Source organism: Saimiri boliviensis, chromosome 13 (genome assembly GCF_048565385.1).
Source record: "Saimiri boliviensis isolate mSaiBol1 chromosome 13, mSaiBol1.pri, whole genome shotgun sequence".
Classification (NCBI taxonomy): Eukaryota; Metazoa; Chordata; class Mammalia; order Primates; family Cebidae; genus Saimiri; species Saimiri boliviensis.
The window spans coordinates 28,259,007-28,277,242 of record NC_133461.1 but is presented as its reverse complement, the minus strand read 5'-3'; the positions used below and the strand labels follow the sequence as shown (position 1 = coordinate 28,277,242).

The following is an 18,236-nucleotide window of genomic DNA, read 5'->3' as shown; positions in this document are numbered from 1 at the left end:
AAAATGTTTAGGTGTGATAGTGATAGTAAGGATACATTTGAAAACAATCTTTATCTCATTTGAGTCTAGATGAAAAAAAAAAATAAGAAAAAAACCAATCTTTAAAAGCTCCAATCCTAATCTTTTAGAGCTATATACTGAAACATTTACAGATATATGTCTGGAGTTTACTCCAAAATACTCAGGAGTAGTGGAGGAAATGGGTAGGTATATAGAAGAGACAAGAATGACCATTAGTTGATGGTTGTTAAAGTGAGATGATGGACATATGGGAGTTCACCATGCAATGCTTTGCATCCATTTGAAATGTTTGATAATACATGGTTGCATAAGCTAATTCGAACAGTTTCCCCAAGTGTTTTTTAAAGTAGTTGCCAAATAGTTTTCAATGATACAACTTTATTTTCATTTACTTTAACTTAGGTATGTGAAATCTTAATCTGATAAAGAAAATAAGTCATTTCTGCTTTTATAGCACTGTCTCTCTAGCTGGTAGTCATTTTGTACTTTATTACAGCAATTCTCAATCTTAGCTACACTTTGGAGCCACCTGGGGAGCTTTAAAAAGTATTGAGGGCTGAGTCCCACCCCCAGAAATTCCTATTTAATAGATACCTTTTAAGTTTCCCCAGGTGACGGTAATGTGCAGCTAAAGTTGGAACCTGCTATTTATTCAGTGCAGGCAATTTTAGTTGGCTACTGCCATGTTGCAGTAATGATCCAATAGCAATGAGTTCATCTAACACCAAAATTGTAGATATTATTAAATACCTGATATAGTTTGGCTCTGTGTCCCCAGCCAAATCACATCCCGAACTGTAATCCCCACGTGTGAGGGGAGGGACCTGGTGGAAGGTGATTGGGTCATGGGGGTGGTTTCCCCCATGCTGTTCTCGTGATAGTGAGTTCCCGTGAGATCCAATGGTTTAAAAGTGTGGTTTTCTTCACTTCCTCCCTCCTGTCACCACTTAAGATGTGCCTTGCTTCCCCTTCCACCATGATTTTAAGTTTCCTGAGCCTTCCCCAGCCATGCGGAACTGTGAGTCAATTACGCCTTTTTTTAATAAGTTACCCAATCTCAGGTAGTTCTTTATAGCAGTGTGAAAACAGACTAATATAATATCATTTCCCACTAAAAAAAGAACCAAGAATATTTGGGAAAATAATCACTTATAAGACTGGGGCAGAGACAGGATGAATCTAGGACATCTTATTGTGTCAGAATCAAGAAAACTATCAAAGTCTATTGGTGGACAGTATCAAAAGAGTATGACAACCCACTTAAAGGGACTCCTGAGACCTACGATGGGGCAATCTGGGAAACAAAAAGATGAGTGAACTAAGTAATCCACTAAAAAACTATTAAAACTTGGCCAGGTGCAGTGGGTCACACCTGTAATCCCAGCAATTTGGGAGGCTGAGGTGGGCAGATCACTTGAGGTCAGGAGATTGAGACCAGTCTGGCCAACATGGTAAAACTCCATCTCTACTGAAAAAAAAAAAAAAAAAAAAAAAAAAGGCCGAGCATGGTGGCGCAAGCCTGTAGCCCCAGCTACTTAGGAGGCTGAGGCAGGATCACTTGAACCAGGGAGACAGAGATTGCAGTGAGCCAAGGTTGCACCACTGCACTCCAGCCTGAATGACAAAGTGAGACTCTTTCTCAAAACAACAACAACAAAACTATTAAAACTAACAAATGAGTTAAGCAATGTTGCAGGATACAAGACCAATATACAAAAGTCCTTATGTCTCTATTTGACAGCATCAACCTAAAATAAAATTTAAAATTTTATTTCCAAATAGAAATTTTATACTTAGGAATAAATTTAACAAAATAAGTGTAAAATGTATACTCTGAAAACTAAGAAACATTACTGAAAGAAATTAAAGAAGATCTAAATAAATGGAAAGACAGCCTAAGTTCATCAATCAGAAGACAATAATGTGAAAATGGTAGCACCTTCCAAACTGACCTACAGATTCAACACAATCTTTATCAAAATCTCAACTGGCTTCTTTGCAGAAATTGACAAGCCGATCCCTGTAACTTCCAGATACAAAGATATGCAAGGGAACCAGAATAGCCAAAAAAATTTGAAAAAGAACAAAGTTTGAGGATTTACATTCTTTTTTTTTTTTGAGACAGAGTTTCACTCTTGTTGTCCAGGCTGTGCGAGGGTGAAGTTTCTCTCTTGTTGCCCAGGCTGGAGTGCAATGGCATGATACTGGCTCACTGCAACCTTGGCCTCCCAGGTTCAAGTGATTCTCCTGCCTCAGCCTCCCTGGGATTATAGGTATGCACCACTATGCCCAGCTAATTTTTTTATTTTTAGTAGAGACAGGGTTTCACCATGTTTGTCAGGCTGGTCTTGAACTCCTGACCTCATGTGATCCACCTGCCTCAGCCTCCCAAAGTGCTGGGATTACAGGCATGAGCCACCACACCTAGCCAGGATTTACATTTTCTGATTGCAGACTTACTACAAAGCTACAATAACCAAGACATGTATATTTGTTATAATGAACTAAGGATACATAGATTGATGGAATAGAACTGAGTATCCAGAAATAAACCTCTACTTTACTGTAATTGACAAAGGTGATAAGACAATTCAACAGGGGAACAATTAGACAATTATTTCAATGAATGGTGCTTGGATAACTGGATATCCACATGCAAAATAATGAATTAGGATCCATATCTCCCACCATATACAAAACTTAAAATGAATCAAAAGCTTAAATGTAAAAGCTAAAATTATAAAACTCTAAGAATAAAGCAAAGGAGCACATCTTTGTGATCCTAGAGTAGGCAACCATTTTTTAGATATGACCCCCAAAGCATAAGCAACAAAAGAAAATATAGTTAAACTGAACTTCGTCAAAATCTAAAAATTTTGTGATTCAAAGGACACCATCAAAAAAGTGAAAACACAACCTACATAATGAAAGAGAATAATTGTAAGTCATTTATCTGATAAGAGACTTGAATCTAGAATATATAAAGAACTCTTATGATTCATAATAAAAGAACCAATAACCCAACTAAAACATGGCCAAACAACTTAAATAGATGTCCTCAAGAATAGAGAATAGCCAGGCAAGGGATCCAAGACGGCCATATAGGAACAGCTCTGGAGCGCAGTTCCCAGCAAGAACAATGCAGAGGGTGAATGACCACAGCATTTCCAAACAAGTTTTTACTGGACCAGAAGATTCCCAGGCTGAAAGCACCATGAATTTCCAGCCCAGCTGTTTCAGCCAGCGCAGCAGGTCTCCACACAAAAACTCACACAAATCTGGATGGACATTTCAACTGGCACCTGGAACACCTGAAAGAGAGAGCTGCCCATTCAATTGAAAAAAAGGGGGCTGAAACAGGTGATCTGGCTGGGCAGAATCCACTCCAACAAAGACCAGCAATCTGAAATGCTCTGGATTGAGAATTTTGCAGGAAGCACAGCTGGACCTGGGATGGTCCAGCTCTGAGTGGGGAAGGGCATTTGCCATTACTGAGGAAGTCCACCACTACCAAGGCAGTCCACCATTACCAAGGCAGTCCATCATTATCGAGGCAGTCCACCATTACTGAGGTAATCTGCCATTACCAAGGCAGTCCATCAATACAGAGGCAGTCTGCCATTATTGAGGCAGACCGCAATTACCCAGGCAATTCTAACTATACCTCTATAAACAAAACTGCAAGGAAGTTCATACAGCAGCTGGGCAGAGCCCACAGCAGCTCAACAATGCCTCTGCTAGCAGACTGTGAATAGGCTACCTCCTTGCTGGGCAGGGCACCTGCAAAAAAAAGGCAGCAGCATATTAGGAACTTATAAATAAAGCCTCACCTTCCCAAGACAGAGCACCTGGGAAAAAAAGGTGGTTACGAGTTCTGCTGCAGCAGACTTAAACATACATGCCCAGCAGCTCTGAACAGAACAACGGAGCTCACAGTTCAGAACTTGAGCTCCTATAAGGGACAGACTGTCTCCTCGAGCAGCTCCCCGGCCCTTGTTTATCCAAAGAGATGCCTCATAAAGGACAGCTCAGGCTGACATCTGGTGGGTATCCTTCTGGAACAAAGGTAACAGAAGAAACTAGTAGCAACCTTTACTGTTCTGCAGTCACCGCAGATGATCCCCAGGCAAGCAGGATCTGGAGTGGACCTCCAGCAGCCCTACAGCAGAGGGGACTGACTGTTAGAAGGAAAACTAAACAATGGAAAGAAATAACTTCAACATCAACAAAAAGGATGTCCACTCAGAGACCCTATCCGAAAGTCACCAACTACAAAGACCACAGGTAGATAAATCCACAAAGATGGGAAGAAACCGGCACAAAAAGGATGAAAATACCCAAAACCAGAACGCCTCTCCTCCTTCAAGGACTCCTCACCAGCAAAGGAACAAAGCTGGATGGAGAATGAGTCTGATTAATTGACAGAAACAGGCTTCAGAAGGTGGGTAATAACAAACTTCTCTGAGCTAAAAGAACACATTCTAACCCAATGCAAAGAAACTAAGACCCTTGAAAAACAAGTTTGACAAAATGCTAATGAGAATAAACAGCTTAGAGAAGAATATAAATGAATCGATGGAGCTGAAAAACACAACACGAGAACTTCACAAAGCATACACAAGTTTCAATAGCTGAATCGACCAAGCAGAAGAAAGGATATCACTGATTGAAGATCAACTCAATGAAATAAAATGAAAAGGCAAGATTAGAGAAAAAAGAGTAAAAAGAAATGAACAAAGCCTCCAAGAAATACGGGATTATGTGAAAAGACCTAATCTACATTTGATAGGTGTAACTGAATGTGATAGAGAGAATGAATCCAAGCTGGAAAACACTTCAGGATATTATCCAGGAGAACTTAACCAACATAGCAAGGCAGGCCAATATTCAAGTCCAGGGAATACAGAGAACACCACATAGATTTTCCTCAAGAAGAGCAACCCCAAGGCACATAATCATCAGATTCATCAGGGTTGAAATGAAGAAAAAAATGCTAAGGGCAGCCAGAGAGAAATGTTGGGTTACCCACAAAGGGAGGCCCATCAGACTCACAGCGGATCTCTCTGCAGAAACCCTACAAGCCAGAAGGCAGTGGGGGCCAATATTCAACATCCTTAAAGAAAAGAACTTTCAACCTAGAATTTCATATCCAACCAAACAAAGCTTCATAAGCAAAGAAGAAATAAAATCCTTTATGAACAAGCAATTGCTCAGAGATTTCATCACCACCAGGCCTGCCTTACAAGAGCTCCTGAAAGAAGCACTAAACATAGAAAGGAACAACCAGTACCAGCCACTCCAAAAACATACCAAATGGTAAAGACCATCGACACAATGAAGAAACTGCATCAACTAATGGGCAAGACAGCCAGCTAGCATCAAAATGGCAGGATCAAATTCACAATATTAACAATATTGTGATTAACAACAAAATAACAATATTAACCTTAAATGTAAATAGGCTAAATGCCCCAATCAAAAGACACAGACTGGCAAATTGGATAAAAAGTGAAAACCCATCAGTGTGCTGTATCCAGGAAACCCATCTCACATGCAAGGACACACATAGGCTCAAAATAAAGGGATGGAGCAAGATTTACCAAGCAAATGGAGAGCAAAAAAAAAAAAAGCAGGAGTTGCAATCCCAGTCTCTGATAAAATAGACTTTAAACCAACAAAGATCAAACGAGACAAAGAAGGGCATTACATAATGGTAAAAGGATCAATGCAACAAGAAGAGCTTATGATACTAAATATACACAAACCAAATACATGAAGCAAATCTTTGTATGTATACATATATATATATGCGTGTGTGTGTGTGTGTGTGTGTGTGTGTGTGTGTGTGTGTGTATAATTGCATTTTAGGTTCTGGGGTACATGTAAAGAACATGCAGGATTGTTGCATAGGTACATACATCGCAGTGTGATTTGCTGCCTCCATCCCCCCCGTTACCTATATCTGGCATTTCTCCCCATGTTATCCCTCCCTAACTCCCTACCCACCACTGTCCCTCCTCTAGTTCCCCCAACGCAGACCTCAGCGTGTGATGCTTCCCTCCCTGTGTGCATGTGTTCTCATTGTTCAACACCCACCTATGAATAAGAACATGCAGTGTTTGATTTTCTATTCTGTATCAGTTTGCTGAGAATGATGGTTTCCAGATTCATCCATGTCCCTACAAAGGACACAAACTCAACATATTTTATGGCTGTCTAGTATTCCATGGTATATATGTGCCACATTTTCTCTGTCCAGTGTATCATCAATGGGCATTTGGGTTGGTTCCAAGTCTTTGCTATCATAAACAGTGCCGCAGTGAACATATATATGCATGTGTCCTTATAATAGAATGATTTATAATCCTTTGGATATATACCCAGTAATGGGATTGCTGGGTCAAATGGGATTGCTGGGTCAAATGGGATTGCTGGGTCAAATGGAATTTCTATTTCTAGGTCCTTGAGGAATCGCCACACTGTCTTCCACAATGGTTGAACTAATTTACACTCCCATCAACAGTGTGAAACTGTTCCTATTTCTCCACATCCTCTCCAGCATCTGTTGTCTCCAGATTTTTAATGATTGCTATTCTAACTGGCATGAGATGGTATCTCAATGTAGTTTTGATCTGCGTTTCTCTAATGACCAGTGATGGTGAACATTTTTTCCTGTTTTTTGGCCTCATATATGTCTTCTACATAAAGCAAATTCTTAACGACCTACAGAGACTTAGATTCCCATACAATAATAGTGGGAGACTGTAACACTCCACTGTCAATATTAGACAGATCAACAAGACAGAAAATTAACAAGAATATCCAGGACTTGAACTCATATATGGAAAAGCAAATCTAATAGACATCTACAGAACTCTCCACCCCAAATCCACAGAATATACATTCTTCTCAGCACCACACCACACCTACTCTAAAATTGACCACATAATTGGAACTAAATCACTCCTCAGCAAATGCAAAAGAATAGAAATCATAACAAACACTCTCTCAGATCACAGTGCAATCAAGTTAGGACTCGGGATTCAGAAACTAACTCAGAACTGCACAGCTTCATGGAAACTGAATGACTGGCTCTTGAATGTTGACTGGATAAACAATGAAATGAAGGCAGAAATAATATATATGCCCATTACTGGGTATATATCCAAAGGATTGTAAATTCTTCAAAACCAATGAGAATGAAGACACAACATACCAGAATCTCTGGGACACATTTAAAGCAGTATCTACAGGAAAATTTATAGCAATAAATGCCCACATGAGAAGCAAGAAAAGATCTAAAATCAATACCCTATCGTCAAAATTGAAAGAGCTAGAGGAACAAGATCAAAAAAACTCAAAACCTAGCAGAAGACAAGAAATAAGTAAGATCAGAGCAGAACTGAAGGAGACAGAGACAAAAAAAACTCTTCAACAAATCAATAAATCCAGAAGCTGGTTTTTTGAAAAGATCAACAAAATAGACTGCTAGCCGGCTTTATAAAAAAAGAAAAGAGAGAAGAATCAAACAGCTGCAATAAAACACCATAAATGGGATATCACCACAGATTCCACAGAAATACATGCTACCATCAGAGATTACTACAAACTCTATGTAGATAAAGCAGTAAACCTGAAAAAAATGAATAAATTCCTGGACACTTGCACCCTCCCAAGCCTAAACCAGGAAGAAGTCAAAACCCTGAATAGACCACCAACAACAGCTGAAGTTGAGGCAGCAATTAATAGCCTATCAACCAAACAAAGCCCAGGTCCAGATGGGTTCACAGCTGAATTCTACCAGACATATAAAGAGGAGCTGCTACCATTCCTTCTGAAACTATTTCAAGCAATACAAAAGGAGGGAATCCTTCCCAAATCATTTTATGAGACCAAAATTCCTGATACCAAAACCCAGCAGAGACTCAACAAAAAAAGAAAACTTCAGGCCAATATCCATGATGAATATAGATGCAAAAATCTTCAATAAAATACTGGCAAACCTATTGCAACAGCACATCAAAAAGCTTATCCATCACGATCAAGTAGGCTTCATCCTGGGGATGCAAGGCTGGTTCAATATACGCAAATCTATAAATCTAATGCACCACATAAACAGAATCAAAGACAAAAACCACACAATTATCTCAATAAATGCAGAGAAGGCCTTCAACAAAATTCAACAGCCCTTTATGCTAAAAACTCTAAATAAACTAGGTATCAACAGAATGTATCTCAAAATAATAAAAGCTATTTATGACAAACCCACAGCCAATATCATAATGAATGGGCAAAAACTGGAAGTATTCCCTTTGAAATCTGGCACTAGACAAGGATGCCCTCTCTTACCACTCCTATTCAATATAGTATTAGAAGTTCTAGCCAGAGTAATCAGGCAAGAAAAAGAAATAGAGTATTCAATTAGAAAAGGAGGAAGTCAACTACCTCTATTTGCAGACAACATGATTGTATATTTATAAGACCCCATCATCTCAGCCCCAAATCTCCTCAAACTGATAAGCAACTTCAGCAAAGTCTTAGGATACAAAATCAATGTGCAGAAATCACAAACATTCCTATATACCAATAACAGACTTAAAGAGAGCCAAATCAAGAATGAACTGCCATTCACAATTGCTACAGAGAATAAAATACCTAGGAATACAACTAACAAAGGATGTAAAGGACCTCTTCAAGGAGAACTACAAACCACTGCTCAAAGAAATAAGATGGGACACAAAAAGGTGGAGAAACATTCCATGCTCATGGTTAGGAAGAATCAATATTGTGAAAATGGCTATACTGCCCAAAGTAGTTTATAGATTCAATGTGATCCCTATCAAACTACCTATGACCCTCTTCACAGAACTGGAAAAAAACACCTTAAACTTCATATGGAACCAAAAGAGAGCCCGCATAGCCAAGATAACCCTAAGCAAAAAGAACAAAGCTGGAGGCATCACACTACCTGACTTCAAACTATACTACAAGGCTACAGTAATGAAAACAGCATGGTACTGGTACCAAAACAGAGATACAGACCAATGGAACAGAACAGAGGCCACGGAGGCAACGCCACACATCTACAACCATCTGATCTTTGACAAACCTGACAAAAACAAGCAATGGGGAAAGGGTCCCTGTTTAATAAATGGTGTTGGGAAAACTGGCTAGCCATGTGCAGAAAGCAGAAACTGGATCCCTTCCTGACACCTTACACTAAAATTAATTCCAGATGGATTAAAGACTTAAACATAAGACCTAACACCATAAAAACCCTAGAAGAAAACCTAGGCAAAACCATTCAGGACACAGGCATAGGCCAGGACTTCATGACTAAAACACCAAAAGCATTGGCAACAAAAGCCAAAATAGACAAATGGGATCTAATTAAACTCCAGAGCTTGTGTACAGCAAAAGGAACAATCATTAGGGTCAACAGGCAACCAACAGAATGGGAAAAAATTTTTGCAATCTACCCATCTGACAAAGGACTTATATCCAAAGTCTACAAAGAACTAAGACAGATTTACAAGAAAACAAACAAACAAACCCATTTAAAAGTGGGTGAAGGACATGAACAAACACTTTTCAAAAGAAGACATATATGAGGCCAAGAAACATATGAAAAAATGCTCATCATCATGATCATTAGAGAAATGCAAATCAAAACCACAATGAGATATCATCTCATGCCAGTTAGAATGATGATCATTAAAAAACTTTGGAGACAACAGATGCTGGAGAGGATGTGGAGAAATGGGAACACTCTTACACTGTTGGTGGGAGTGTAAATTAGTTCAACGATTGTGGAAGACAGCGTGGTGATTCCACAAGGATCTAGAAATAAAAATTCCATTTGACCCACAATCCCATTACTGGGTATATATCCAAAGGATTATAAATCATTCTATTATAAAGACACATGCACACATATGTTCATTGCAGCCCTGTTTACAATAGCAGACCTGGAACCAACCCAAATACCCATCAATGATAGACTGGATAAAGAAAACGTGGCACATATACACCATGGAATACTAGGCAGCCACAAAAAATGATGAGTTCTGTCCTTTGTAGGGACATGGATGAATCTGGAAACCATCATTTTCAGCAAACTGACACAAGAACGGAAAATCAAACCCTGATTGTTCTCACTCATAGGCAAATGTTGAACCATGAGAGCACATACCACAGGGAGGGAAGCATCACACGCTGGGGTCTGTTGTGGGGGACTAGGGGAGGGATAGCAGGGGGTAGAGAGTTGGGGAGGGATAACAGGGAGAAATGCCAGATATAGGTGATGAGGTGGATGGAGGCAGCAAACCACATTGCCGTATATGTACCTATGCAACAATCCTGCATGTTCTTTACATGTAACCCAGAACCTAAAGTGCAATAAAATGTATATAAAAACAAAAACAAACAGAAAAAAAATAGAGAATAGCCTTCAGATAGATTTCTCCAAGGAAGATCTACAAATGGCCATAAGCACAGGAAAAGAGGCTCAATATCATTAGTCACTAGGGAAATACAAATAAAAACCATAATGAGATACCACTTTAGATGCAGTAGGATGGGCAAAATAAAAAAGACAGACAATAATAAGTGTTGTTGAGTATGTGGATAAATCAAAACCCTTATACACAGGTTATGGGAAGGTAAAATGGTTCAGCCACTTTGGAAAATAGCTTGGCAGTTCCTCAAAACTTCAACAGAGTTATTGTATGACCCTGTAATGCTATTTCTAGATAAATGTCCCAAAGAAAAATGAAAACGTATGTCCAGACAAAAATTTGTACATGAATGTTCATGGTAACATTATTCCTAATAGCCAAAAAGTGGAAATAACTCAAATGTCCATCAACTGACATAAAGCATAAACAAAATGTCGCATATCCACCCAATGGAATATCATTCAGCTGCATAAACAAATAAAATAGTAGTGATACACGCTACTATGTGGATAAACCTTGAAAATGTTATGCTAAGTGAAAGAAGACAGTCAAACGGTCACATAATTCATGTGGTTTCATCAAGTGATTCCATTCATTTCAAAGTCCAGACTGGGGACATCTATAGAGACACAAAGTAGGTAAGTGCCTGCTTAGGACTGGAGGCGGGAGGTGGGGAAGAAGGGATAGCAGGATGTGAAAATGTTCTAAAATGGAATGTGGTGATGGCTGTACTATCTGTGAATACAGTAAAATCCACTGAATTGTGTGCTTTAAACTGGGGAACTGAATGTTATGTGAATTATCTCTTGAAACTGTTAAAATAAATAAATAAAATGATTTAATCATGAACAAAAACCTCAGCAGGAAAAACAAATAAGCAAGTCTATTAGAAAATGGACACAAATCAGGAGTTTGAGGCTGCAGTGAGCTATGATCATGCCACTGTACTGCACCCTAAGTGACAAGGTGAGATACTGGCTCAACAAAAGGAAAAAAAAAAAAAAAAAAAAAAACAGAAAATGGGCAAAAAACATGAAGAGACGTTTCACTGAAGAAGACATACAGATGGAAAACAGGCACATAAAAAGTTGTTCAAAATCATTAGCCATTAGGGAAATGTAAATTAAACCACAATGAGATGTTACTACACATCTGTCAGAACGGTTGAAGTGAACAATAGTGATACCACCAAATGCTGGTGAGGATGTGGAGAAACTGGATTGCTCATGTATTGCTGGTGGAAATGTAAGATTGTATAGGTACTCTGAAAAACAGTTAAGCAGTTTCTTTAAAAAACTAAACATGCAATTACTATATGACATAGCAATTGCTCTTCTAGGTATTTATCTCATAGAAATGGTAATTTGTGCCTGGTGTGGTGGCTCATTCCTGTAATCCAAGCACTTTGGGAGACTAAGATGGGTGAATCACTTAAGGTCAGGAGTTCTAGACCAGCCTGGCCAACATGGCGATATCCTGTCTTTACTAAAAATACAAAAAAATTAGCTGGGCATGGTTGTCACACTCCTGTAATCCCAGCTACTCAGGAGACTGTGGCAGGAGAATCACTTGAACTCAGGAGGTGGAGGTTGCAATGACCTGGGACGATACCACTGCACTCCAGCTGGGTGACAGCGTGAGACTCCATTAAAAAAAAAAAAAAAAAAAAAAAAAAGAAGTGAGAATTTGCATTCACAGAAAACCCTGTACTCACATGAATATAGCAGCTTTACTTATAATAGCCATAGCCTGGAAACAACTCAAATGTCCTTCAACAGGTAAATGGCTAAACAAACTGTGGTAAATCTATATCATGAATACTACTCAAGAATAAATTGGGAGGCTGAGGCAGGTGGGTCATCTGAGGTTGGGAGTGTGAGAACAGCCTGGCCAACATGGAGAAACCCCATGTCTACTAAAAGCACCGGGCACAGCAGCACACACCTGTAATCCCAGCTACTCAGGAGGCTGAGGCAGGAAAATCGCTTGAACCTGGGAGGTGGAGGTTGTGGTGAGCCGAGATCACGCCATTGCACTTCAGCCTGGGCAACAAGAGTAAAACTCCATCTCAAATAAATAAATAAACAGAAAAAATAAAAAGAAGCCTGGGCACAGTGGCTCATGCCTGTAATTCCAACACATTGGGAGGCCAACGCAAGAGGATCACCTAAGCCCAGGAGTTCAAGACCCATCTGGGCAGCAGAGTGAGACCCCCATCTCTACAAAAAATAAGAAAATTAGCTCAAAATGGTGGCTTGTGCCTGTAGGCCCAACTACTCACAAGGTTGAGGCAGAAGTGTCAATTGAGCCCGGCAAGTGAAGGCTGCAGGGAGTTGAGATCACACCACTGTGCTCCAGCCTGAGTGACAGAGCCAGACTGTCTAAAAATAAATAAATAAGTAAATAATGAAAAGAAATAATTATTGATAGATCCGAAAAGCTGGATAAATCTCCTGAGAGTTATGCTAAGTGAGAAAAGCTATCTGAAAAAATTATATACTATATCATTCTACTAATATAACACTCCTAAAATAAAATTATAGAAATAAAGAACAGGGTTAAGGAGAAGGTGGAGCAAGAGGGAAGCAGATATGGCTATAATAAGGCAATATGAGATACCCTGGTGGTGATGGATGTTCAGTATCTTGATTTGATGTCAGCATCCTGACTGGCATGGTACTATAGTTTTGCAAGATATTACCATTGAGGGAACCAGAGTAAAGGGTACAAGGAATCTCTCTATATAATTTCTTAAAACTGCATGTGACTCTACGATCATATCAAAATGAAAAGTATATCCAGGCACAGTGACTGGATTACACCTGTAATGCCAGCACTTTGGGAGGCCAAGGTGGAAGGATCACCTGAGCCCACTCCAGACCAGCCTGGGCAACTTGGGGAAACCCTGTCTCTACAAAAAAAATACGTAAATTAGCCTGCCTAGGTGGTGGGCATCTGTAGTCCCAGCTACTCAAGAGGCTGAGGTGGGAGGATTGCTTGAGGCCAGGAGGGGGAAGCTACAGTGAGCCATGATTATGGCCCTGTACTCCAGCCTGGGTTACAGAGTGAGACCCTGTCTCAAAAAAAAAAAAAAAAAAAAAAAAAAAAAAGAGACGTTTACTTAAAAAACAAAGCACATGTACACTAAGAACCAGGTGAAAAAAAGAAAAAGCACCTATGGGAGAAACAAAACACTTTTTTTTTTTGACACAAGATCTTGCTCTTGTTGCCCAGGCTGGAGTGCAGTGGTGTGATCTTGGCTCACTGCAGCCTCTGCCTCCTAAGTTCAAGCGATTCTCCTGCCTCAGCCTCTGAAGTAGCTGAGATTACAGGTGCATGCTACCATGCCCAGCTAATTTTTGTATTTTTAGTGGAAAAGGGATTTCATCATGTTGGCCACGTTGGTTTCAAGCTCCTGACCTCAGGTGATCCACCCGCCTCCTCCTCCTAAAGTCCTGGGATTACAGGTGTGAGCCACTGCATCCTGCCACAAAACACTCTTAAAAGTTCAACACAAATTTCAAAGGGACAGGTAGCGAAATCAATACTGAATGCCTTTCCCTCCTCTTTTTGCCTGACAGAACTTTACATATCCTTTAAGGTCCAACTCAAATGGCCCTTTCCCAGTGATGTCTTCCTCAAATTCCAGGAGTTCTCAAATTTTAGTTAGCATCAGAATCACCTGGGGGAGTGTGCTGAAACAGGCTTCCTGCCCCTGTCATGATTTTGATTGGAAGATCCTGATTCTGGAGCCTGTGAATTTCTATTTCTGACATTTTCCCAGATGGTGCTGATGCTGTTGGCTCATGAACCACACTCAAAGTAGCACTGTTACATATTTGTAGCCGTCTTCCACAAGACTGAGAACTCAGTATGGAATCCCTTCCAGCAGGTAGCACGCATGAAATAAATGTCTTACTCTTTTTTGTTTCTTTTTATCTGCCTCTTCCTGTAAGTCTTGAAGGGCCCTTTGCACAAGCTTCATGTTCAAGTCTTGTTCTTCTCTGTATTCCTGCTGAATATGTTCTATCCTCTCTTGCAGGGCCTTTTGCAACATGGTCCTAGTTTCCTGCTTTGCCTTCTGTTTCTTTAGTTTGTCCTGTTCATTCTCATGTTTAATCTGTGCATTGTTACTTTCCTAAAGTAGAATCATAATAAGGATAAAACATCAGTACAGTTGGACAAGACAAGTTAGTGCATTTGATTTAGGAGATGAGAATAAAGGATTTTTGGAATCCTTTATTCCAAAAATCTACACCTAGATTTAGAGAGGCTGTAAGAAATAAAGCTTGCCTTTTCACAGTTGAGTTAGCAATAAAACTGAAAATTACCTGGGCATGTGTGATTTTAATGTAATATATAGTTGTGGAGTTAAAAAACAGAAAAGTATAAAGAGAAACCATTTTTAATCCCAGAACCCGTTGCCCATCACCATTCTCCACCTGTGGGTGTGCTAGCCTTCCACACTTGACCCTTCTATGTACTCTGCACCATACATTTGGATACATTCTTAAATTGAAAGTCCAAAAATGGAAATGTGCCAGCCCAGGCCATCAGACAAACTATACAGTAACAGGTCTGCAAACTGTACTACACCCATGGAGTTGGTCACCCTATAACAAGCATTTTAAAGGCCCACCACAAGGCGCGCCTCCTCTTCCTTCAGCAGCTGTTGTGCCTTCCTTTGTGCCTTGATGCTGGTGATCTGGGCATTCAGCCCCAGGCGTGTGTTCTCCATCAGCTCTTTCTGTCTCCTCTCCTCTTGGGTTTCTCGCTTTTCCTTGGCTAATCGGTCTTCCTCCCAGAGCTTGGAGAACATCTGCTCTTCCACCAGCTTTTGCCTCCTCAGCTCCTCATTAAATGCGATCTGTGCTTTCCGCTCCTCACACACCTTCTTCTGATGGATACAAAACAATTCAACACGGAGCTCCTCACAGTGTTCCCTGAAAAGGAAATTTTAAAAAGACAAAACACAGCCTTTTATGAATCACTGCTCTATTGAGGCACACATCTGTACACAATGGAGCAAGAAAAATCAAAGACCTAGATGCAGGCCATCGGAGCATGGGAAGCATGAGGGAGCAGCAGAGAGGCAGGCACCAGGATGGCACAGCCTGACTATGGAAACTGGAGTCAGGCAAAGGCAGCCCTGACTCCATTTCCTGTGTGACCTTGGACCAAAAACTCAACCTGTTAACTCAAATGACTGGCCTATTCACTTGACTTTTTGAGAACCCCTAATTTAGCGATGCTCGCTTTTTTTTAAGAGACAAGGTCTCACTCTGTCACCCAGGCTGGAATGCAGTGGCATGATCATGGCTTACTGCATCCTTGAACTCCTGGCCTCAATTGATCCTCCCACCTTTGCCTCCCAAGTAACTGAGACTACAAGCACATGTCACCATGTCTGGCTAATTTAAACAATTTTTTTTGTAGAGACAGGGTCCCACTATGTTGCCAGGGCTGGTCTCCAACTCCTAGCCTGCAGTGATCCTCATGCCTCAGCCTTCCAAAGTGCTGCAACCACCGCACCATGCTGAGTGAGATGCTCACTATTGATAGGCCACATAGATGCTCACTATCTGGCCAGGCATGGTGACTTATATCTGTAATCCCAACACTTTGGGAGGCCAAGGCAGGAGGATTGCTGGAGCCCAGGACTAGCCTGGGCAACACAGTGAGACATTGTCTCTATAAAAATTTTCAAAAAATTAGTTAGGCATGGTGGTACATGCCTATAGTCCTAGCTGCTTGGGAAACTGAGTCAAGAAGGCCACTCAAACCCAGGAGTTTCTGGCTGCAGTGAGTTAGGATCATACCAATGCACTCCAGCCTGCACTCTAGGTCAGTAAGAAAGACCCTGTCTAAAAAAAATAATAAATTAAATGATGGACAAAATGTCTATTTATTGTCAAGATAACAATCATCGATAAGAGGAAAACTTTACGTTTGTGAGTGCTTTATAGTTCACAGGTAGCAGGTATCATTGCTATCTTAAGAGTTAAAGCAACAGAGACTCAGGGAGCCTAAGTGTCTCCCCAAGTCACATAGCCAGTAGTAAGATTATTAGCAAAAGTTATTAAGTGCTTATTATCTGCCAGACTCTATTCTAAGCACTTTACCATGTATGAACTCTTATAATCTTTTTAACAACCAATATGGCAATGAACATTACTGCAAGTTCATTTTTGTTATTTTTATTATCCTTGGTTTATAGATGAGGAAATGCAAGCATAAAGCAATTAGGCGTCTTACCTAAGTTCACCCATTTCATATGTGGTAGAACTGGGACTGAAAGACCTGGCAGTGTGGTCCTGGAGTTTGGATTCCTTGGTGCCTCACTGTATCACCTTCACTAGCAACTGATAGACACAAGACTACATCTGACTTACAAGCATTCTGACCATACATCCCAGGATATTCATTAATAAAAATACCCCAAAACAAACACTTGAAATGCCTCCCTTAATCTGGGGTCTAATTATTAACTGCATATAATTACAGGGTATTTAAAAAGAAATTTCATAACGTACCAAAAGCACAATCCATAAAAGAAATATTGATAAATTTGATTTCGTTAATATTAAAAACTTTTGCTCTGTACAAGATCCTTTTAATAGGATAAATGAGACAGGACTACTGAATGGGGGAAAAAAAAGAAAAACCATTTAAAACATGAAAAAAAAAAAGATAAAAAAAAGGAAAAAAACCCACATATCAGACAAATAAGTTCTATCTAGAATACATAAAGAATTCTCAAAACTTGCAGGGCGTAGTGGCTCATGCCTGTAATCCCACTTTGGGAGGCCAAAGCAGGTAGATCACCTGAGGTTGGGAGTTCAGATCCAGCCTGACCAACATAAAGAAACCCCGTCTCTACTAAAAAAATACAAAAATTAGCCGGGTGTGGTGGAGCATGCCTGTAATCCCAGCTACTCGGGAGGCTGGGGCAGAAGAATCACTTGAACCCGGGAGGCGGAGGTTGCAGTGAGCCAAGATTGCACATTGCACTTCAGCCTGGGTAACAAGAGTGAAACTCCATCTCAAAAACAAAACAAAACAAAAAATCAAAACTTAACAGCTAAAAAAAAAAAAAAAAAAAGGCAAAAACTTAACAGCTAAAAAAATCTAAATTCTAAAAATCTAACTAGAAAATGGGAAAAGGTATCAAGAGACATTTCACCAAAAAAAAATGTACAGATGGAAAATAAGCACATGAAAAGTTGCTCAACAACAGCAGCCACTAGGTAAATGCCAATTAAGCCCATGATGAGATATCAGAGCAAACCTATTAGAACAGCTTAAATATATATATATATAATGCCACCACCAAAAGGAGCATGTGGAAAAACTGGACCTCATATACTGCTGGCGAGACTGTAAAATGGTACAGCTACTCTAGAAAATAGTACAGTTTATTTAAAAAATTACATATGATCCAGCAATAATATATGATAATTATCCTAAAGAAATGAAAACATATGCTCACACAAAAACCTGTGCACAAATGTTCCTGTCAGATGTACTTATAATAGAGCAAAACTAGAAACAACCAAAATGTCTTTCAATAAGCAAATAGTTTAAACAAACTGAGGTACATTCATGTAATGAAATACTACTCAGTAATATAAAGGACAAACCAGCAATACCTCCAACAACTTGGATGGACCTTAAAGGCATTATGTTGAGTGAAAAAGGCCAATCTCAAAAGATCACATATTGTGTGATTCTATTTACACAACATTCTTGAAATGATGA

The 18,236-nt window shown here is 39.8% G+C and overlaps 1 protein-coding gene across 1 annotated transcript in view; it reads right to left on the bottom strand.

Moving 5' to 3' along the window:
* CFAP53 (cilia and flagella associated protein 53) overlaps positions 1-18,236 on the bottom strand; it is a 44,251-nt gene that overhangs the window by 13,446 nt on the left and 12,569 nt on the right. Inside the window, exons 4-5 of the mRNA XM_003926073.4 lie at positions 15,118-15,421; positions 14,398-14,616 (exon numbers count right to left, since the gene is read on the bottom strand). Of these exons, the coding sequence (XP_003926122.2) occupies positions 14,398-14,616; positions 15,118-15,421 (523 nt within the window). The remainder of the gene's footprint in view (positions 1-14,397; positions 14,617-15,117; positions 15,422-18,236) is intronic.